This window comes from Chenopodium album, chromosome 4 (genome assembly GCF_948465745.1).
Source record: "Chenopodium album chromosome 4, dcCheAlbu1.1, whole genome shotgun sequence".
In the NCBI taxonomy this organism is placed as follows: Eukaryota; Viridiplantae; Streptophyta; class Magnoliopsida; order Caryophyllales; family Amaranthaceae; genus Chenopodium; species Chenopodium album.
Window position 1 is genome coordinate 6,893,421 of NC_137837.1, and position 22,983 is coordinate 6,916,403.

A 22,983-nucleotide genomic window follows, 5' to 3' on the forward strand; every position below is an offset into this window, starting at 1 on the left:
GAAGGCCCAAAATTAAAAGCAAAGAATTTTACAAAGGATCACCAACTTTCCCATACTCTGAAATCCATAGTAAAAACTAATAATTAAGGACCAATTACCAATTGCCGACAAATTTAAAAAACTCCCAATCTTAAATATCTGTGTTCAGTGGGTGCATTGGTAAGATATTTGACATAAGCAATGCACGCCAAGATGCAACTTGAATAACACACACAAACAAAAAGAATATTATCTACGCTAGAGGAGGCGCTTCTTGAGGTGGGCCTATCTCAATCGACGACTATAGATTGTTCAGACCTGACAAAATGAACCCGACACTTGTATCTGATCTCCTACCACCCGACTCACACAAACAAAAAAAAAAAAAAAAAACAACCCGTATCAGTCAATCTCTTGTGATCCAAACTGAATTCAGTCCAAGTAGTAACCTAGTTTTCAAGACATATCGGATCCAAAAAATAAGAGGAAGGGTAAGGGAGTTTCCCAAAGGGGTCAAACAAAATCAAAATGAGGACTCTATTAATCTTTCTTCAAACAAGAAACAAGCAAAAACAAGACATCATTGCTTGCAACAACCTCATTCCAAAATCAGAATCTAGTATAAAAATTGTATTAAGAAAAAAAAAGCAGCATGAAAATCACCCTCAAACTACCAATGCATCATGCAGAAAAGCACACTAACCTATGGGTCTATAAAATTAGAATAACTAGTTATATTAACAATATTCTAATTGCTTCTTGGTTCCATTCCTTTTCCCGTGATTTCTAGACATTCAACTCCACTTGCAACAACTTTCTCAGCCACTATAATATGTCATTATCACAAGAAGCAGAAAGACATCACCATAAGGAGGAAAAAAGGCGCTACTTTGAAGAAGGGGGGTGCAAATCAATCAATGTATTATGTGCAGGACGACCGACACTAGCAAAAGATTGGCTTTGAAAGCAACAAGCAGAGTTCCAATCTGTTCATTTATAGCTAATTAGCAAGCAAATCACCCCACTTAGTGGCCCACAGAAATATATTTACCAAAATGCTAATTGTGATAATCGCAACTACACTGGGTGGTCCTATCCACAATAGGCTTATTGACACAGAGAACTTAGAAAGACTAAAAACTAATTCAATTGATGACTGAAAAGGCACTAATTTCTCCCTTCTGATCACAGACAAACCATTCTTATTCGAAACAAATGGAAACCAAAACTTTGCAGTAGTAGCTATAGTAGTAGTACTGTACATTGCTAAAAGAGTCGGGGGCAGGGTAGGGAACAGAACTTACCGCCAATTCACCCCCGAGGTAGTATCCGACTTTACATGTATACAAAGACTGAACGATGCAGCAATATGTACAAAACTCTCTTATGGAATATGCTTCAAGCAGTATGGGTGTAGTTAATGCGTCTGTTCAACCTCAGCTTATTCAGCAAACCACTAGCCTTCCTTCTGGCTCTTGAAGTTCCATTCTCCGCAAGATTAGAAATGATTCCTTTTTCTTTTTCTTCATCCCGAACCTCCTTCAGAGCAAAACGACTGTATCCACAGATATCATGCAGAATCACAATGCAGTTTTCCCTATCTGGCTCACACGAACTTTCGCTTATTATACTTAGCAGGCAATCCACTGAACCAAGATTTTCCAACTCATCAATTGCTGAATGATGGGTTGACAGAAAAGCAAGGATAGCCAATAACTCAGAGACATGCACCCGCTCCTTGAGTTTCTTTAGTATCACTTTAACTGCCCCATCACGGACAGCTATACCCCTGTTCTCCCGTATTTTACACAGGTTAAAGAGAGCAGAAGTCACATCTTTCATGGCTGTTTCATGTCCTTGTTCCAGAAGTTCGATCAAAGGCTTCAAAGCTCCCAATTCAGCAATAAGAAGCTTGTTTTCATCGAGTGCAGACAATGTGAAAAGCGCAGCAGCAGCATTGGCTCTTGTTTCAATGGTCCCACATTGCAAAGATTCAATCAGTAAAGGAATGACAGCTGGGAACTCTGCAATAAGCTTCTTATTGTTGTCATGTATAGAAAGATTCAATATAGTAGTTATAAGATCCTCTTGAAGATCAGGATGATCCTCAAGGCTTTCTGCGGTTGTAAGAGGGCCCAGCAACTGTGGCAACGCATAAGCAGACTCCCCAAAGAAGGAGCGAAAAGATGGCATTCGCTTGGTCAACATACGGATCTCTTTAGCAGCTTTTTTTTGTTCAGAAAGAGTAGAAGACATCTTGTCCAGAAGCATATTCAAATGATTTCGATCAGCATCAGTTACAAATCCATCATTGACATCCTGAAGGGGAGGAGGGAGTTCGATTCCATGATCCTTGCACCATTGTAATATCAGCTCTCGGACTAAATGATTAGGGGTGAGCTCAATATGAGAAAGCACCTGCTGGGTCTGAGGACATGTTCTATTACCTTCTTTTAACCATTTCTGAATGAATGGGCGATCATAAGTCTGCAAATGGAGGACGATATCTCATAAATCAAGGCTCAAATTAGATCAAATTACATTAAAATTCATCAGGGTTGCAAAAAGCGCAATAAAGCAAACCAATTATAGACACTAAGTGACTAAACCGTAAACATTCATTAAATGGCAAATTCATTTTCCTTAGACACCCACTAAAATAAATCCACCACAAAATCATCCCTAAGCAAAAATCCATGATTCTCATTAATTTCCTGTAAATACTTGATACAGCACTTAACTCTCATCCAATGAATAATCTCATTACTTAAGCAAAAGCTTCACAACGACGTCAACACGAAAGCGCAATCGAATATAGAAACCACTCTTACAATACAAGATTCACATGTTATCCTCCAAAACAAGCCACCACATTCTCCAATTTCGGCAAATTGCATATATAATTAGATAATGAATCAATAACATCATCACACATTTCCACCACACTATTAAAATCATTTAATAAACTTAAACACAGAACAATCACATTAATTAAGAACTTTCCCTCCACATTCTAGTATCAGTCAAGCACATGGAAAGATTAACCCCAAGATTACGGATAAGGAAGAATTTCTCAACCACTGTTAGTTTTGATTGTAATGTTATTTTTTTATAATTTCTAACCAAATTTTTTTGTTTCTAGTAATTGGAATTGTGGAAACAAACACTGGTACAGCTTAAATTGCTGGCATGCTCTGATCAAACCATACCAAACTAAAGATTTCCATCCAAAAATTTCATCAGTTAACAAAATTTCATAACAACAACATAACTTCCAATACATACATTAAACTATACTATAATAAAGTTTTCAAACCCAGAAATTTAGGAAAATCCACCGACTGATAAAAAATTTCAGTTCACCAAACAAGAAAAGTTTTTATGTACGAGTACTATGCAAGAAAATGCCAAACCGACAGTCCAACAAAAAATGAGGAAAAACCCACAGAAAATCCCACATTCAAAAAAACCCCAGAAAATTAGAAAAACATCTCAACAACAATTCATTAAATATTAAAAAAAAAAACCCAGAAAAATTCAATTAAACCCCAGAAAAATCAAACAAAAACCCAGAAAAATTAAACAAGAACCCAGAAAAATTAAACAAAAAAACCCAGAAAGAAATCGAACCTGTCCAGTAGATAAAACAACAGGGTCCTTCATAATTTCTCTAGAAATGGGGCAACGAAATTCATCAGGAACATTCAACTGATCAAACTGAGAAGAAAGTGCACGCTTCTTCTTCGATTTCTTCAACTTCAACTCTTTCAATGCAGTTAATGCCTGAATTGCTTTATCAATTGTACCCAGAATTACTCCATTTTCTTTCTCCACTTCATCATCATCTTCTTCTTCTTCTTGATTAATTTCCATAACTAGTGTCAGCAAATCCTTCTTAAGTTCTTTGGATTTGATTCTATTACCATTGTTGTTATTATTATTTCCCTTCTCAATCAAAACTTCTCCATCTGAAACACCCATCACTTCACTCTTCGCCATTTTTTTCTCTGTAAATTTTTTCACAGAATTTCTGAGGATTCACGTTTCATCAAACTTACTTTCTCTCTCTACTTAATCAAAAACTAAATAAAACAAAATTGTTGAATTTGTTGTTCCTGGTAATTTGGGTGAAAAAAACAAGCGTTGGTTGTGTGATTTTTGGTGTTTTGGGGGAGAAAGGAAAGAGAAAAATGGAGATGAGGGCCCAAAGGAGGTTATTTAATGAGAGAGAAATTTTGGATTTTTATTTAAAGAGTGATTTTAATTTTTTAAGAAACAAAAATAATTTAATTTTATGATCAAATTACAATCAATGCACGTGGATTTTTTAATCAGCAATGACACTTGGAAATAAAATGGGTGCATTATTTTTCTATGGTGTTAATCATCAATAGTGGACTTTGAATTATGACTTGTTGGCGGCATATTAACCCACTTTGGTTTTGGAGTTTGGCCATAGCTCAAATTATCACTTTGGGCCTGCTTTCATTTGTTGAAAACAATTAAAATAAATTGAATTAAACTGAAATGAACTAATTGAGACTGAATTGAACAAAGCAGAAATGAATTATTTATGAGAGAAGAAAATTAGGAATTGAATAGAAATTAAGCTGAACATAACATATTCTTTCTCAGTTTCTTTTTATTTGCAACTTATTCACGAGTATGCATGTAATTTTAACTAGAGATTACAAAGGGCAAACAAAATTACAATGAACAAATCGCACTAACCTAATATTTCCTCTCGTGGTTAGGTTATTTTAGAAAATTTGATTGTTAGTTCTCTAAAATCTCTATAAATTTTGTGTCCATGCAATGACTTTAATAACTAATATATCTTGACACGTGAAAATATTTGCTAGTGAAATAATTAAGACTTTAATATTTACAGAGTAATTATTACGTTGGAATAAGATTACTCTGCACACGATTTTATAGATGTTAGGTGTAATATCGATCGATCACTTAAGATAAGCTTCTATAGACAATAAATAACAACATGCATGATTATCAATGTTCTCACATTGTGGGTATCTTATTTATTACTCCGTAATATTTTTCTTAACAAAATCCATAAAAAAATAAAAATCTCTAAATTAATCTAATGAGAATGGAATAAAATGCTAATGATTCTGTATAGATAAACCATGTAATTGTCCTCGATCTCCCCGTAAATACTACATGGAATTCCCCAATAAGAGAGAAAACTCTACGGAAAAAAAGAGTCCAAGAACAAAATTCTTCACCAACTTTTGGAGTATTAAATACTAGTATTAAAATAAAGAGACCAATTCATTTTTTTTGTCGAGGTGAGTCACGAAAGCCCCTGCAAACATATCTTTCCATTCCCTGTTAGCCGTGAATCGATCAAGTCTCTCCTGTAAATTATCCTCACCACTTTGGTTATTAAACCAAGTGAAAGGATAGCCAATGTAGCCCAGATCATCCAATCTACAAGAGGTAAGAGCATCTCTCAAAATAGCAGCTTCACCATATTTAAAGTCGGCACCTCCTTGTTTCTCCGTAGACCACATCATCAAATTAAAATCACCTCCAACAAGCCATGGCATCATCACATTATTTGCAAGATTTTCCAAGAGAGAGCCAGTTTTATGTTTATTTACATCCTCCGGAAAGCCATAAATCCCCGTGAATCTCCACATATCCCACTCATCACACTTCACATGAGCATCAATATGGTTTAGGGAGTAAGATTGAATAGAGATTGTCCAATCATTCCTCCAAAGCAAGGCTAAACCACCACTCCTTTTCCTTCCTTCCCCTGCACATCCAACCGCCACCATCCCCATGAATTTTAGCTTATTTTTTACACTCTCCATCTCCCCTTGACTAAGCTTTGTCTCTTGCAAGAACACCAAACCGGGATTTTCCGTGATCACAATGCGTCTTAACGCATTAACTGCCCGAGGACTCCCCAAACCTCGGCAGTTCCACGAGAGAATGTGTCTCATTTGTCACCGAGGGCCCAAGGAGTGGGGCCCGCCACTATATCAGTCATGTCAGTGTCATGGTAAGCATTCACCAAGCTACTGTCTACAGCTCTTCTTTTCACATTGTTCCCACTTGTTTCATTATCATCTGTATCAAACCCACCCTCTTGCTCATCTCTTTTTCTCGTACTGCCAATTGCAAGAGCTTTGGTGTTAGAAGGCAAACTCTTTCTATCCTTTCTAATCACCACTTTACTCTTCTTTACATGGGGGCCATTCACATTTTCTCTAGCACTTGACACTACATTTTGAGGAGGTAACTCAGTTATTTGAGGAGCTTCCACATCTGCTAGGGGTTCTTCATTCTCAAGTAATACCAAAGAAGAATTCTTTAGTGAAATGTCACCCTCCCCATTTTGATCCCTGCTGTCGGTATTCTCACTTTGTGTAGTCAAAGAGACTTCTTGCAGCTTATCAAGAACCACTCCAATCTGCTCTTTATTCACCTTTCTAGAAGCTTCTTTCGGTTTTGTGATGAACAAACCTTTGGCACAAATAGGTTTGTCACTTTGTAACTCGTTATCTCTATCCCCCCTATTGCTCTTCCATGGAGAAGCTTTCATCCACCCACCAAACTTCATACTCGGATCCTCTAATTCTCTGCAGCCCTCACAATCCTTCACACCATGACCTATCTTCCCACAAAAGAAACAAAAAAGAGGCGGTTTTTCATATTTGACATCAAAGAATTCCTCATATCCACCACGCATCTTCACCTTAACCTTCTGTAACAAGGGTTTAGTAACATCAATCATTACTCTAATTCTCAAAGATTTGTCAATTCCCATACATCCCGAGCTATCCAATCTAACAAAACGCCCAATCTTGTTCCCAAGCGCTTCCACATTAGCAGTGTTTAGGCGCCCCTTGAAAGGTAGGTTGTACACTCTAGCCCACATTGGAAGTTCATACAATTTCACGTCTAACGGCTTCACGTTGTCATCTATCTCACCAAGCCAAAGGGCGTGTTGATGTGTCTATTTTATATAGTGTTTTACCCCCGTCCCGTGGTCATTATTAGTAGTGTTTTTGGCTCTTTCGGGCCACTTTTATTACTAATATGTGTTTTCTAGTGTTTTCGTAGTTTTGGTTAAGTTTTGCACGGAATTGCACCTTTGGAGCATTTTCCCGGGATTTTTATGAAGCGAATACGAGCATTGGAGGAACACGACCACTTTTGGAGCCCAAGGCCGGCTAGAGTCATCGAGCCGGTGATTAAGGGCTCGGTTATTTGGATCACGAGGCAATTGGACCATGTATTCGAGACCCGAGAGGAAATATGGATTGGGCCGAGAAATCTAGCCCAATCGAAGTCCAAGCCTCGAAGAAGAAGACCGGACCCGATCGGGCAAGCATACGCCCGATCGGGCGGATGCGTGCAAGGGCAGGATGCGCAGCAAGCCGAGGCGCGCCCGATCGTGCGAGGCTTAGCACGATCGGGCGGTGCAGTGAGAAGAGCATGCGAGGAAAAAAAGGCGCGCCCGATCGGGCGGCCTCTAGCCCGATCGGGCGCGTGTATTTTTAGGGGACGATTAGCGTCGTTTTAATTTGTTTTAGTTTAGGATTTTTGTACGGAGTATAAATACTCCTCCGTAATACGTTTTTAGGTCGTCTCTTCTTTTGGAGGAGATCTTCTACCCCTTCTTCTTCTCTTAATCTTTTCTCTTAGACTTTCTCTCTCTACTTAGTTTTCTCTCTCTAAACTCTCTCCCTAAACCTTTGTTCTTATTTCTTTGATTAATTCCAGATTTATTTTGGTGACGATTTCTTTTCCCTTAATCTTAGTTATTTATTTTATTCCTTTGATCATGATTTATTTTATTGCTTTGCTTAGTTTATATTTAATTATGTGTGAGTAGTTTAATTTCTAGGGTTTATGGGGATCTAATAAATAATATGAAGGGGGTAAATTATTGTTGTTGATTATCAATGCTAGATTAATTTCCTATTGATTGATTTAATGCTCTGTGATTAGATTAGGCCTATCTTTTATGCATGAGTTTGACAATATTGATTCAAGAATCGAGAGATGAGAATTAATGTTTAGGTCTAGTTTTAATAGGCAAGTTAATTTATAAATGGTTAAGTCAAGATTCGAGAGATGAGATTTAATACCGGTAAATTAATTGTGTGATTGTAATAAGTAGCGAGAGCCCTTTACAATCTGTTAATTGATGCATTGATGATTGACTATTATTGATTGTTGGTATTGCATGATGATTTCTTATTGGATTGTTTTAATGTTTTACAATTGCGGCTTGTAAAAGTATAGCAATATTAAATTGATGAATCGAGCAGATGTTAATTTGATATTAAAGGCTATTTTTAATAAGAACTTAGATCTAGTAAATTGCGAGAGCCTGTTAGGTCTATGTTGGTTAATAAATTGCGAGAGCCTGTTAATCATGTTATTTATGCAATGTCAATGATTGATTACCCTATTTTACCCCGGAGTATTATTTATTGGTGAACCTATGCCCTAGATCCTTTCATATATTATTTTCTCCCTATTCCTACTCTTTTTAGTTTAGCTTCTTATTCATTCATAAATATTGGTTACTTAAATAATTTAGATTATAATATTTAATTAGGAGTAAAAAGACTTGTTTCCCTGTGGAGTTCGACCCTACTTCCCTATCTACTGTAGTTAGTGATTTAGGTAATTATTTTTGATTAGGGGATACGACTTTACCCTGTCACGTGTCTATCAAAATGCCACGGCTGATCATCAAGAACCCTTTTTTTGTCCCTCCAATGGTGGAATTGAAACACATAGATGTTCTTCCCAATATTACTTATCTCCAAACCATGTCTAGGTTGCCAGACATCCTTTATCGTTGTCATGAAAGCGTTGGAGTTGATAGTACGCTCCGTCCAAATCTTGCCTACCAACCCTAATTCCACCCTTGCCTCCTCATCCGCCTCATTACTCTCAACCCATTCCACAGCATCATCAGAGTTATTATTGATGGTGTTACCCTTACCATCGAATTTATTCTTCTCAATTGCATCATCGACAATATTATTAAGGTCTATTTCTGCATTATTTATTGTATTTGAGAGATTCAGAATTTCTGTAATTGGTTGTTCTGTATTGGACTTCGATTCCATGATTAAGCACTAGCACGAATTGAACACAAAATCAAGCAAAAACCTTCAAAAAAAAGGAAACCCTAGGAGAACCTAGACAAACCCTCCCAAGGAAAACCTAGAGGGAACAATAATTTGCCTCTATTTTTACAAAGAATTAAAGAGACCAATTCATATAATAAAAGCATTCACGTAAAAGAATTTAGGGCTGCCTTTAGTTCTAGTGTTTCTGACATGTTTAGTACTCGAATTTAGAAGCAAGCAATATAAACCATATAATCTTTTACTTAAAAGGCTTCTACTATACTTTAACTTACCCGTGAATCAAATTCATGTAAGACATGGACCTTTCCAAGTTTCCATGTGTTCATATCTCTTTTGAATTGTTTTTTGGTATGTAGGAATCCACAAAAACATATTTATTCGGACACTAATTCATTCCTGAGTCTTAAGCTATACAAGTATATCAAGGTTCAATATTATTTTGTTAGTCAAGTCTTATAATATGTCAATCACGTAAATTTCACTCGCCTAAAATATCTTATCTGAGCTTATATAGTGTATACTTTTACCAAAGATAATAAAACATTTGAGTTTATTAGCATTGGATTTATTAAGAGAACTAAATTTGTAAAAAGAAACTATAATATTTATTCGGACTTATATGAACTTATATACTAACACGTAAGTGAAACAAATGACGATAAAGTCTAAGGCGATATGATCCTTGCCCCGTTAGGTTGTAGTACTAGCTACTAACATGAACAATATGGGACTGTCGTTAAAATTATAGGAGGATGGGCCATAAATTCACCATTATTATGAAGCAAATAAGTCTAAAAGACAACATATTTTTGCCTGTTATAATTGGCACTTTGATGGTGAAACCGTGAAAGGCAGAAAAATGGAGGGACCCTAATAAGAAAATTAAGAGGCTTAAACCCTTAAACCCAAGAAATGGAAGTGATATTTTACGCATGTCAGCCAAATTGTCTGTACTATTCTCAAATATATGGCTGCAGCTTTGGCAACGCGACATGTGGTTTGCTATTAGCATTATCAACTAACACACATGACACATATAAATATATATAGCCTCATAGCCCACATTATCATACATGTAACAATCATGTAACTGGGCATGTTCTCATTGACTGAACTCAGCTAAACTGGACTGAACTGAACTGAACTGAAATGAATATTTTATAAGAGAAGAAAATTAGGAGCTGAACTGAACTGAACTGAGCTGAGTTGAACTGAACTAAATTTCAACGTATGAGAACAGGCCCTCTGGACCAATGTGTTAATAATCTCTACTATTTAGTCATTGTACTTATAACTGTATTAGACATCCGATCCTCATCTCCTATATTATTGTATGAGTAGCATTATGTTTTTAGTTTTTTCGACTTGTGAGGTATATGTTGTTCGTATCTATTAGGAGTGTTTAAAACCTGTATATATATATTGAATGAATGGTATCTGGCTTAGCTTTAGGATGACTTTTCATGGGCTATTATTATTATTTTTACTTTGAAACTTGTTCAAATAGTCGAAATTTGTATTTGATAATTGGTTTTATAATTACTCGTGATTAATAATTCCTCCAAGTCTAAATTTTTTTCTAGTTTGACATTTCTGTAAAACATTCCTAGTCTAAATAAGGAAAACTTTCAGAGATGGTGTATATGGAGTAATAAATATTGTATTAATACTGAGTATTTAATATCCAATAACAATAGAGAGTACTAAAGGGCTAATTAATAAGTAGTGAATAATGATAATAATAGATATATTAATTATTAATCATTTAATTTTAATAAATTAGCAACAACAAATTGTAAACTAATTAATCAATAATTGTATTTTTAGTAATTTACACCTAAAAGGATAATCAAACATAAACTTATTGTCCTTATATCTCATTTAATCCAAAAGCTTAAGAGCTTAAAAGCTTTTGGCCAATTGTCAATTTGTCATTCACTCATTTGGTAGACAAAAAATTCAGGTTCCTCAATCTAGATTGTTTTTGTCAGACAATAATTTGTGACTTTGCAACTTGATGATGAACTCATCCAAATCATAAGTCAGATTTAATTGGAATTTTATTTTCATTTTTATTGTCTTTTATGCTTGAAAAACAAAAGATACATCTACTTATCACACTTCACTTATAAAGAGTATCACGACTTGCACTACTTTCTATTGTTAGGGGTAGGACTTGCTCCACATTATATGCTCAAACCATTCAAGGGGTCGTTTGGTTGAAGTTTTTGGAATGGATTTTGAAACGATGAATAATTCTATTACTTATATTACTACTTCCGTTACAGGTTATGTGCAACGATTTGACATAAAGTAGAGAGGAAAAATGTCTAATCGTTGCACATAATCTGTAACGGAGGTAGTAATTATGTGGTTGTAATTTTTTTTTTTTAGTTATTGTAACTTTAATATAAAGATTATATATACTCATAAGTCATAAGCATTACTCAAAATGACAGGACTAATTTAATTATTCAGCATATGTTCACTTAGAAGAGAATGACTGATTGCGAGTCATATTATTTATCAATAAGGCGAACATGTTTAAGTGAGATGTATTTTCCCTTGCTTAATGAGGTAAAATGACAACGATAAAGACAAGTGCAAAGAGAAGCATTGCACTCATTGATGGTTAACAATTATAACTAATAAATAACCCACTCGAATGACAATGATGTTCTTTATATATTTGAATTCTAAAATCAAATCTCCATCAAACAAACAAGTATAGGCATTTTTTATTTTTTTTAAAATTTTCTATTTCTAAAAAAAGTATAGATACACCAAAAAAAAGTGAGTTAAGCACACAATTAGGTACTCAATTCTTTAAAATTTCACCTTTTAGGTACTCAATTATTTTTATTCTGCTTTTGGGTACTGAGTTAAGAATTCAAGTGAAAAAAATTAAATCAATCAAAGAATTGAGTACCTTGGGTTAAAGAATTTAGTACCCTTGGTTAAGTATGTGGGCCCCAACAATGTTATAACAAAAACTTTTGTTATACTCTCTAAGTTGCTGCTAACTCATTTAACAATAACTACTGGATAATTACAAATTTACGAAGTGTATGTTACCTTTGAGTTTGAGTTGACATCCTGCTGATCAATAAGATTATCAGATAATACTTGATGATAAAACAATGCGAAACAAAGTAGAAATGAAAACATGCTGGTTTTCATCATCATTGTTTTCCAGAATTACGATTAGTTATGTGTTTTTGGTTTTTATGAGTTGATTCGATTTCTGTTCAGTAGCATTTATCTACCCGAATTGACATGCTGTAGGTATAAACTTGGTGATCTAATTGATAAGATTGGAGACTTTTTCTCAAAAAGGATGTTAAGTTAAAATCATTGCGACTAGATGTGATCTAAGATTTAGCTTGAAAATATTGGAAAATTTTCAGGTTCATAAAATTTAGGAAGTTCTTATATGTTTGTTGGGTATCAAATAAGATAAAAAAACGTAAATACAGATTTTTGTTGAAGGTATATTATGCATTTGAGTGTGTATTATTGCATACTCCGTACATGACATCCATAAGAAAGTGGAGTACCAGATTCATCCAAACGATCCGAGAAAACCCCCTCGAGACGAAGATTTCCATCGGTCGATGAAGTTAGATTCTGCTGAGTTACTCCCCTAAAAAACAAGAAGATCGAAAAAATAAAAATCAGAGGATCTGAGAAAACCCCTAGAAAATAGAGAACGAAATTAGGGATTGAAATGGGGTCAAAATTACAAACATAATGAAATAATTACTCGTTAAATTTCCACCTTGTATGAAAGAGAGAGAGATGAGCAATTGAGCATGTGTTTTTTTTTTTTAATAAATATTAATTTTTTAATCGGGTGGGGCCCACATACTTAACCAAGGGTACTAAATTCTTTAACCCAAGGTACTCAATTCGTTGGCTGATTTAATTTTTTTGGCTTGAATTCTTAACTCAGTACCCAAAAGCAAAGTAAAAAGAATTGAGTACCTAAAAGGTGAAATTTTAAAGAATTGAGTACCTAATTGTGTGCTTAACTCAAAAAAAGTTAATATAGTTTTCTCTTGCTATAACTTATTTGAAGAAATAAAAAAAGAAAATTTACTACATCCTCCATTCTTATTTACTTAACCCGCTTTGACTTTTACACTATTCACCACCCCTCCTGTAGGGAATAATTTCAAGCTTTAAAATCCCACTAGCTTGAACCCCACTGTGATCATACACTAAAGTACGGTGGCGTCCAAAAGGGAAGAAGATAAAGCAAAAGAGTCGCCAACAAGTTTTTTAGGAACTTGTAAATCGTTTATAGGATGAAGGTTACACCCCTTAACGATCCAAGAGATCGTCAACTCCATAAGGTCTAGAACCAAATAAGGGTTCGGGGATGAAGGTACAAATCCAACCTAAAAGAGATTGAATCTGCCCTAATAATAGGCCTCTACTTTATTCTGATCGTATTCATGTGCGCTTTCTGATTAACATGCAATCAATAAGATTAACCCTAAACCTGTTTATCTATGTTGGTTGAATATTAATGCACAAACAAACTATTATTGGCGATCACTTGAAATTATAATCACATTAACCCTAACAAGATTATTAATTATCTTATTAAGCGTGATTACAAGTACCAAATTCTCTTTAACATGCAATAAAGGTGTGATCAAGCAATAACAATATAAATCAAGCAACATAATAATCAAAGTATAAAATATAATCATGATCATAAAATTATAACAATGAAATAATCATCATAATAACAATCATATTAACCATAATAATAATCATGTTAATATTAAAGCATAATAAACATAGCAAGATCCTAGGCATGATACTAACAAGATTAATAACAAACTCTAGCATGTCACTAAGCAATAACAATCAAATCTTTAACCCTAACATGATACTAACAATCATAAATATTAGGAAGAGCATAGGAAGCATCGTAGGAATCATACTTAACATTAAAAATACCCTAGACATGTTACTAGGAATATTATAATAACAATGTAAACATGAATTCTACATCATAATAATTAAAACCATAAAATTACTTACTTTGATGCCTCGTACCTCTTTCTAATAACAAAATACACACGTTAGTAACTTCAAGGAAAATAATAAACAAACAATTAAATTAAATAATTGAAAGAGAGATTTGGGACCAAACCCTCAGAAATTAAACCTTTCACGTCTAGGGCGAAGGCAACTTCGAATATGGCTAGGTGTTTCTAGATCTTGCGAATGCGGAATTTTGTATGAAAAACAAGGTAAGAAAGAGATTGAATGAAGGAATGCTAAAGAATTAATGATTGTTGATGAAAGCTAATAAAAACTAATTGTTGATGAGAATTCGTGAATGAAAACGGAGTTTTTGATACGATATTTATAGAGAAAATCAGCCAAAAAAGATAATTTAACAAAACAGAGTCCGACGCTCAGGAAACAAGGTTGGCGCCAACCTTGGCTAGCTAGCGCCATGCACCAGTGGCTAGCGCAGGCGCCAATGGCTAGCGCCTGGCGCCAAGCCTGGTTCCAGGCGCCAAGGCCTGGGGTTGGACACCAGTCTTGATTTTAACGCGTTTTCGAAAATACGATAAGTTTACCGTACTGGAGGATAAAATAATATAATTCCTTCGAAAATGCTATTTGATTTTGATTAAAACTCTGAAAAGTCAACAAAGTCAACTTATCAATGCTAATTGAATTAGGAATGAAAAGAACCTTCTAGAAAAATCTAGAAGACTAAAACCATTCCTAATTGCATTAGGAATGATAAATCATATTAGGCCCTCCCCTAGATCATTGGGCCGCACATAAAGCTCAAACCGGGCCCAGTTTAGTAAATTGGTCATAACTTCCTCAATATTCATCGGAATTGGGCTTATAATATATCGTTGGAAAGGTCTTTGCAAGCCCCATCCAACTACACTATTATTGGACCCATATCATGGACCAACCAAACTGGATTGACTGTTTTCTTAAAATAAAGTTTTCCAAACAGAGATAAGAGAAAAGAAATAAAAACTTTCCGCAACACTAGACCTTTCCACACTTTCGTTTCATTCGATTATGATTCGACGTGAAAGGTACTCATCACTGGGTTTGGTTTTGGGGAGACACAAATGGGTGTCTACACCTCCTTAGACCGTCTTTTATGAATAATATATAAAGAAAAGCATATTCATGTGAATTTTTTTTTATTCGTATCATTAAATACTATCATAATATATAGTTTTTATAATTTTTTTATTTATGGAGAATTAAAAATATTATTCGTTAAAGTTTTACATCGACAAGCGTGATAAAAGAATTATGTCAAGTTAAAAAGAATAGAGAAAATATAATATAATGGCGGCTACAACATAAAAATAGGCAATGAATCATGAGGTAATATAGCATGTCAAGATGACAAGTATGAAATAAACGTAGTAGTATAAAATTGAGTGTTGCAATTGATTTTGAACATTATCCGAACGTTTCAAAACGAAAGCAGCTTAACTCACCTTTCTCAATTCTTGGCCACAAACTCGTTGTCATGTTAATATGTTTTTAGTTTTATTACTTCTTTTGTGTTAGAAAATCGTTTTCAGGATGACTAGAAATAAGTATGACCTTTCACAACTAGTAAGATTGAGTTTAGAATAATAACTCCTTACAACAATCTTAATTTTGTCGGCGCCTTTTAATATATTAATCCCTACAAGTTAATGTTCTAATACTAATCCAAAAATATTTAGCCAATAAAGAAAAAAAAAATGTGAAGTTCAAACCAACTTTTGTCACTGCATTACTTCACTCAGTTCATCAGCAATTGGCTTAACAAATCTACATTTCTAATAACTTGCTTGACTGAAGATGCAAATCTATAGTTTACAAGAAAAATTGCTGCTGAATACCCTCTCAAACGTAAAATTGGGGCCTGTGGCACAGCTGACGCTACAAATTTTCACCCTCACACTCCAATGAGCAGCAGCATTATTCATATGACAGTACTACGACAAAATAACCTCCGGTTATCATCTTCATTTGTATCTGGGATCTACAGAAAACAAAAGGCAAACAGAATTTCTCAAATAAAATAGTCAGAAACAACCTTCATTTGATCCTATAAAGAAGAGAACATTTGACCACAATTTGTTACAAAAATGCTCAAGTCTAACAAATGAGACTCCTTGAATCTATCACTAGCATGATACACAAAACTTGCATATGAGCAGCCTGGTTTGGTGCTGGGGCTTGTGTAGTAAAATACGCTGTTATCCTTGAAAAACACCATTCAATTTTTCCCAAGAATGAAGCATTACTGACAATATATACCTAATGAAACATCACATTTAGAGTAGCATCTTCACTGATAAGTATAAACTCAGCTTATATATAATAAATACAACAATATATGCAGACAGTCATCATCAACCCTTCATCAAGTGATGGCAGTAGCGGCAGTACTCTTATTCTAATGGTAAATAGAGGCCCGAAAGCTAATTAATAGTACCAACTACCAAGGTTTGTGGTTTTGCCACGCAAACTAGTAACAAACTTAAATAAATAATTGCAATGATGGAGTGAAGAACACAGAAAATCAACCTGTTGCTATATGGAGCAGTATCTACCAAATAGACACGAAATCCAGGTAGAACTTGATAGCATTTATGATTAAATCAAGAGGTGTTTGGACAGAAAACTGCAAATTAATTAAGAACATAATTAGGAAATTAGGCATGATTCAAAAGCCAACCTAAAGTTGACTTTTTTAAGGACATAACAACTGAATTGACATAGGATAAGGAGAAATTTCCTTTCCGATTTCTATTTATTGGCATGGAAGTACAACTGAGTTCATTATAACTCTAAAGTGATGTATGTCAAACAATAAGAACAGTTACTGTGGTTATCAAACAACAAAAAATATCAATCAAGTTGCAGAGTCAATATTTAGGGCAAAGTCCAATATTTCCAAAGGTATGTAATGGAATTTTTATTTCACGACAAATTTCTACCAAAGAGCCATATTATTATTATTATGATTGGGCAAAAGTCCGAATACGGTTCATATTTTCTCAAAAAAGAATTGATAAATTTAAAGTCGCCATATTTAGGAATTCTGTCTACATAGATAGTAACAATGTGGTTAGACCACAATTTTTTTATCTAAAAAATAAGCCTAGAATATATCATGCTTTCTATTGAGCAACTACTTTACAATTTCTTAAAAAAGACTAAGCAATATGGCCAATATCAAGCAGGGGGTGCCATGCGTTCAAAACTAACATGAAGTTATGCTGAATGATGGGAGTAATAGTCTTGGCAAAGCAAAATATCACATTTTTAGACATAATATGTAAAATCAACATCAGAATAAATTATGCTCTACCTTCACCATATTGGCAACCACATTTAAGTGCCTAAGTGCAATGTATGATAAGATATTGCCAAAGTGCAATGACTGATAAGATATTGCCAAAGTGCAAGGAAAGAGTAAAAAAATGATATAAAAAGTACATAGAAAGACAAGGATAATGGTTACCAGAAAACAAATGCGTATATAAATCATAGCATTCAAAAGCAGAACCAAGTAGAAGCATAAACTATTAAAGGATACAAAGGAGGATACGAACAAAGAAAAAACTGCTGAAGCCTGAATGACTTCCTACAGAAAATTGTTATCATGAACCAAGTCAAAATCACAACCAATAAGCCAGTCATTAGCAATAAAAGATGAACCAAAAGCTAGTAAAATATGCTGAATGCTTGATTTAACATACCTGCAAATGAACACTGCAAAAACCAGTCATCAAGGGTCAAAATGTCCTCATAAAAAACGAATTCTACTTCACAATCGAACCCTAATGCCATCAGAGATTGGATTATAACTCTAGCCTTCTGGACTGGCTGTCAATGAACTAACCATCATAAATATCACTAGCTTCAGAAGGATCATATCTATCACTGAATTCACCCCTTCTTGATAAATCCCTTTCATCATTCTCATATTTTTTCCTTCTATGTCTCTCTGGAGATTCTAACTTCCTTTTGTCCTTTCTACCAGAAGAGCTTCTCAAAGTGCTTGATGTAGATGATTTCAAATCATTAAAGCTCGACATATTATGAAAAGAGTAATTTCTTCTGGAACGTCCATCATCATCTCTTTCTAAAACATCTTGGTTCCTTCTGTGACTCTTGTGCTCTCTCGATCGGCTGGATCTTCTATCAACACTTGGACTTCTGGAATAATAGTCCCTAGAACTTCTATCCCTATTTGTTCCTTCATCCTCAAGATGTCTGTGATCGTAAGTGTCTTTCTTCTGTCGCTCCTTTCTACTTGGAGAAGCATCAATATGTTTTTTGTCCCTAGATTCATGGTTATCATTAAGTGATCTCCTATATCCATGCTGTTGATCATTTGTTAAGTGATGAGCCACCTCAAAATTTGTAGAATCATGGGCAGGAAAGTTATTAAATGTTGATTTTGCTCTTTCTGCATCTTCCTTGTCAAGGCCTCCAATACCTCCTGTGTGCTTAATAGCTTCCATGTATTCTTCAATGATATCCCGCATCACCTTTAAAATGAGTTAAAAAAAGAAACCATAAATTTTTTTTTTGCCATATAGCATCAGGTTTTGTAAGCTACTTCTAACAGACTAACAGGATCAGACAGACATCCTACCCATCTAATAAACAATCTTTTTAACCCAGTTACTGGAAAGTTTCACAAATTGTAATAATGTTACCCATACAGGAGGTTGATGTACCCGCCCCCTTCTCCAACCCACAAAACAACATTCCAAACAAACAAGCAATCAATCCTTCAGTTATCTGCTCATTCACTGCAGCTGACAAGAAACATCATAAGCAGATTATTGTCACATGAAGGCCTTTCAATAGTGGGACACAAGATGAAACATGGCATGAGTGGCATGAATGGGATGGATGTTCAAGTTCAACACTGATAAAAGGGATACTTGACACTCAAATTCTTGAATCAACAACAATCTTCGGCAAAAGGACCCATAATCTCAGGGGAGGAACAAGACTTATGATCACAAAGACAGCGAAAATTGTACCAGAGAGCCAATTGGCAACCTAGATGGCCTGACACTCACGTAAGAAAAGTGAATTGCCATTTACCCCCAAAGAATACTCAAACTACAGTATCTAATGACCCCTTGGCAGGTTGCCCTTGCCCCTCACTATCTTCCTTTCCCTAGCTTCTCTCTCCTCTCTCAACACTTTATCACCGACCTCCCCTGTGGTAAATGTTTGAACAAGAAACAAGAAACCCAGAAGCTTAATCATGGGTTGATACATTCTTTAAGGAAAGGCCATCCACGCAATAACTCTTCAATGGATCAGTGTAACCCAAGAAAAGTAGAAGAGAAGAATAACATATCTAAGGACAGTGTGTTTCTTACCTCTTTTGCTGATCGCTTTAGCTTCTTTCCACGATAGGACATTCTGCGACGTTTGTAATCCCTCTCTTCAGCCAATAACTCCTCTCTAGTCTTCATCTTTGTAGAGTCCTGGTTGATCAGCAGACAAGACTGAAATTATCTTCATTAACTTGGTCAAAATTTCACATAACAGCTTAGGCAGGAAATTTAATAATTAAGACATCAAGATATGACATCAAACGGAAAGCTTGTGCCTAGCATGAACATGAAACTTGATCTGAATAAAGCAGGGGAAAATGATACATGGTGATAAAAAGGACTATATAGGAATACATCCAGCTGCTGTAAACCTGTCCCCTTTCTCATTATCAGGAAACAGTTGACACCATCTGTGTTTTGAGGCATAATGGCAATTGGCAAAAGTGTTACAGATACAATAAGTGGGACCAAATGCTTTTAAACGATCCATCACTACATCAATCATGCAACATTGTCAATTTTTATCCTGGCAAAAATGAGTGTACAATTGTACATGTCCTGTATATGAGCAGAAATGGCCCATATAAACGTTCTAATAGGAGTAGAATGGGAAAAAGGCTACGGAACGTGCTGCCAATTCTTCCAACACTCAAGAATCATAAGCAATAACTCATAGCAAAACAGAAGAAGCAATATATTTATAATACCCAGGAAGATCCACCTCAAGTCAGAGGACTAACTTCAGTCATTTCTTAACTTTTGCAAATCATCTTGACAAAATCTTCTTAATAATTCTTTATCTCTCTATTCTAAACTTAATATAATTACACGGCCCTAAAGTTCTTTTCCATTGAAATGATCACAAAATGAAAGTGGACCTTCTAATCCTAAAAAGAAAGGTCTAAAAGTAAATCGTACATCAAATTATCTGCATTTTAAGCAATGAACTCATACCTGATCATGTTGCCTCTGGAAAGGGAGACTATCATGTTCAAGCAGTGGTCTGTAATCAGGACGTTTTTGGCGTTCCTCATCAGCCTTCTTTGTAATATACTGATGCTCAGCTACCCTGCAAACAGAAAAGGAAGTCATCTTCATTTCGCTACCCCAAAACAAAATAAACATATTATCTGGGATGAGATCATCTAACTATATTAACTGTTGCTCAGCCACCCTGCAAACAGAAAAGTGTGCACAATTGGATATTCTTTAAAAGAAGTTACCTTCATTTCTCTACCTTAAAACAAAATAAACATAATATCCGAATGAGATCACCCAATTATATTAATCAGACCAAGATGAGGCAACAATACACAAGGCAGAAACTTAAGCTTGTATAAGTATGTATCATCACGTGGTTCAACAGGATATTAGTCATCCAGAATGTCAAAATTTTTACTACATTTATCATCACACAAAATAAGATGACATGAACAAACCGTTGATAAGCAGCAAGGGGTAGAGGATTCCTGAGTGCCCTGATTCTTTCTTCAAGCAATGCCCTTTCACGCAATGCAGCTATAGCAGCTGCTATTTGGTACACAAAAATAGACCTGCTAAACATTCTTTCATCTGTTGTGTCATTACCTTCATTCTTCCCAACTTCTCCAGCGGACTGACCCACAATAATATTTTTCTCTTGCTCAATGGCAGGGCCGTGCTCCATTTTCCTGTCTAAAGGAAACAGTGAGGCCTGAGATGCAGCATTAAGCAACAAATGTCGAAGCATCGCAATAACATACGACTTGGCATTTGTTTCACCATACAAGATGGATAACTGTGATGCCAACCATCTCAAAACTTCAACTGTAACAGGACACTTAAACCTCAAAGATTTCACATCCAACCTTTTACCATTATCACCTACATCACTCTTCAAAGCCCCATAAGAATGTGCAGCCTCTCTCCTAATTGCCTTTAAGCAAAGTCTAAAGAGTACAGACATATGATCCCTCATAGCAACATCAATTACAACACCAAAACGCGGTGAATTCACAATGAACCACGACAACAATTCACCTTCCTTTACATAATCCATACACAAGAATGCCCTAAAAACACTATATGAGTACTCATTGGGAAAATCACTCCACTGCTCAATCTCACGCCCAATAACCCACATTTCGGATGGAAGTACCTTAATACTACTTCCCAAAAAGTGATCATTCTCCCTGTCACTAATACCAGCAAAATTCGAGCACTCGACGGATAAAACCCCAGGAAGGGTGAAAATCCTCCTAGTGGCATCATCATCTAATAAGCTAACAACACCAGAACAACCTTGATAAAAGAAATTGGAACTGAAATCGACATAATCATCAAGGGACAAGCAAAGGTCTGATGTGGGGTCATTAAGGGGCTGAACAAACTTGTTCTGGTGAATCAAATGCTGTTCAGGATTCAGGGTTTTAGGGTATTGGAGGGAATCAAGAAAAATACCCAAATCAAGCGAAGAAGGGCAATGTAGTGAGTGCTGAAATAGGGAATTTGAGGGAACCCAGTGATTAGGGTTTGAAGGACATTGAATTAGGGAATTGGAGGAGAGAGAAAATGAGGGGATGAGAGAGGAGATAGATTGAAGAGTAGAATTTGATGATTGTAGTAGGGTTTTGAGGGAAGATAGAGAATTGGGTAAATCAGAAACAAGGGTTTGAGATTGAGATTGAGGTTGAGGTTGAGGTTGAGGTGGGGGAGAAGGTAGAGGTGGGCATGAATTGAATTGGGGATTTGAGAAATTAGGGTTAGGGTTTAAGGGGTTGAAGGAGGAATTGAGAACTGGGAAATGAGAATTCATTGAAGGGGTATAGAATTAGCTTCGAATTTAACAGAAAATTAAGCATATATAAAATTGAACAAGATCAAAAAGCATTGATAAAAACAAGATGATTCTGGAAAATGCAACATACAGCACACAGTAGAAGAGTATGTGATTTGGAGTGAATTACTTGAGACTGAGCTGCTATAAATTTGAAGGAGAGGTCCTTGACAATCTGGTGTTACAGAGTATTAATAATTTTCTACGGAGTACGATGAACTTTTACGGAGTAATAGTTAAACTTTTGATAAGTAAAATTTATTTTGCCATTTTTTTTTTTTTTTTTTTTTTTGACATATAAATGAACGTGCATTGGATAAGCTAATTAAAAGTAGACGGATTAAATGAAAATGAACATTAATTTCACTGATTGACGCGTAATTTAGTGAAGTTTTTCCAAATTTATACCACTTTTGTTAATATTTTAAATGTTTATCCAACGCCCCGGGGCATTCGTTAGCAAGATCCTATAAAAAATAATTTTACCTATTTGTGTTTACACTAGCTCACTTAATAAATCTGAGGAGGAGCTCTTTTTTCTATGGACAAATTTTATTTATTTATTTATTTATTTTTTGAAACAATTGGTAATTTTACATAAGTTTCAACAAAGAATTAATCATTTTGAGCAAAATTAAATTTAGATAAGTGGAAGTAAATAAATCTCTACATA

General features: G+C 35.1%; 3 protein-coding genes across 7 annotated transcripts; all 3 read right to left on the reverse strand.

Moving 5' to 3' along the window:
• Positions 1–909: 909 nt before the first annotated feature.
• Positions 910–4,204, reverse strand: LOC145626508 (U-box domain-containing protein 9-like). Its single transcript, XM_081678945.1, has 2 exons — positions 3,610–4,204; positions 910–2,466 (listed from the first exon to the last, which is right to left on the reverse strand). Exons 1-2 carry the CDS (start codon positions 3,976–3,978, stop codon positions 1,378–1,380), a joined length of 1,458 nt encoding a protein of 485 aa, XP_081535071.1. The 5' UTR covers positions 3,979–4,204; the 3' UTR covers positions 910–1,377.
• A 1,048-nt stretch (positions 4,205–5,252) lies between these two features.
• LOC145627549 (uncharacterized) lies at positions 5,253–5,951 on the reverse strand. Its single transcript, XM_081679925.1, has one exon. It carries the CDS (start codon positions 5,949–5,951, stop codon positions 5,253–5,255), a length of 699 nt encoding a protein of 232 aa, XP_081536051.1.
• Positions 5,952–15,806: 9,855 nt separating this feature from the next.
• On the reverse strand, positions 15,807–22,478 carry LOC145628769 (U11/U12 small nuclear ribonucleoprotein 48 kDa protein-like). Of its 5 annotated transcripts, XM_081681165.1 has the most exons (7): positions 20,935–22,478; positions 20,450–20,564; positions 19,538–19,645; positions 17,891–18,685; positions 17,500–17,775; positions 16,713–16,809; positions 15,807–16,164 (listed from the first exon to the last, which is right to left on the reverse strand). In XM_081681165.1, exons 1-4 carry the CDS (start codon positions 22,287–22,289, stop codon positions 18,029–18,031), a joined length of 2,235 nt encoding a protein of 744 aa, XP_081537291.1. In that variant the 5' UTR covers positions 22,290–22,478; the 3' UTR covers positions 15,807–16,164; positions 16,713–16,809; positions 17,500–17,775; positions 17,891–18,028. The 5 variants fall into 5 exon arrangements, with proteins under 5 accessions (XP_081537291.1, XP_081537289.1, XP_081537290.1 ...); XM_081681163.1 differs by having other exon boundaries at positions 15,807–16,809; XM_081681164.1 differs by having other exon boundaries at positions 16,713–17,775.
• Between the last annotated feature and the right edge of the window lie 505 nt (positions 22,479–22,983).

Bases quoted from the DNA above. Each gene is read 5' to 3' on its own strand.
- LOC145626508 (XM_081678945.1), bottom strand. From the start codon at position 3,978: ATGGCGAAGAGTGAAGTGATGGGTGTTTCAGATGGAGAAGTTTTGATT. The intron at 2,467-3,609 runs GTTCGATTTCTT...CTCCATTTGCAG, and splicing joins TTGTTTTATCTACTGGACAG to ACTTATGATCGCCCATTCAT.
- LOC145627549 (XM_081679925.1), bottom strand. From the start codon at position 5,951: ATGAGACACATTCTCTCGTGGAACTGCCGAGGTTTGGGGAGTCCTCGG.
- LOC145628769 (XM_081681166.1), bottom strand. From the start codon at position 22,289: ATGAATTCTCATTTCCCAGTTCTCAATTCCTCCTTCAACCCCTTAAAC. The intron at 19,646-20,449 runs GTATGAGTTCAT...CTGATCAACCAG, and splicing joins TCCAGAGGCAACATGATCAG to GACTCTACAAAGATGAAGAC. The intron at 18,686-19,537 runs GTAAGAAACACA...CTCATTTTAAAG, and splicing joins TAAAGCGATCAGCAAAAGAG to GTGATGCGGGATATCATTGA.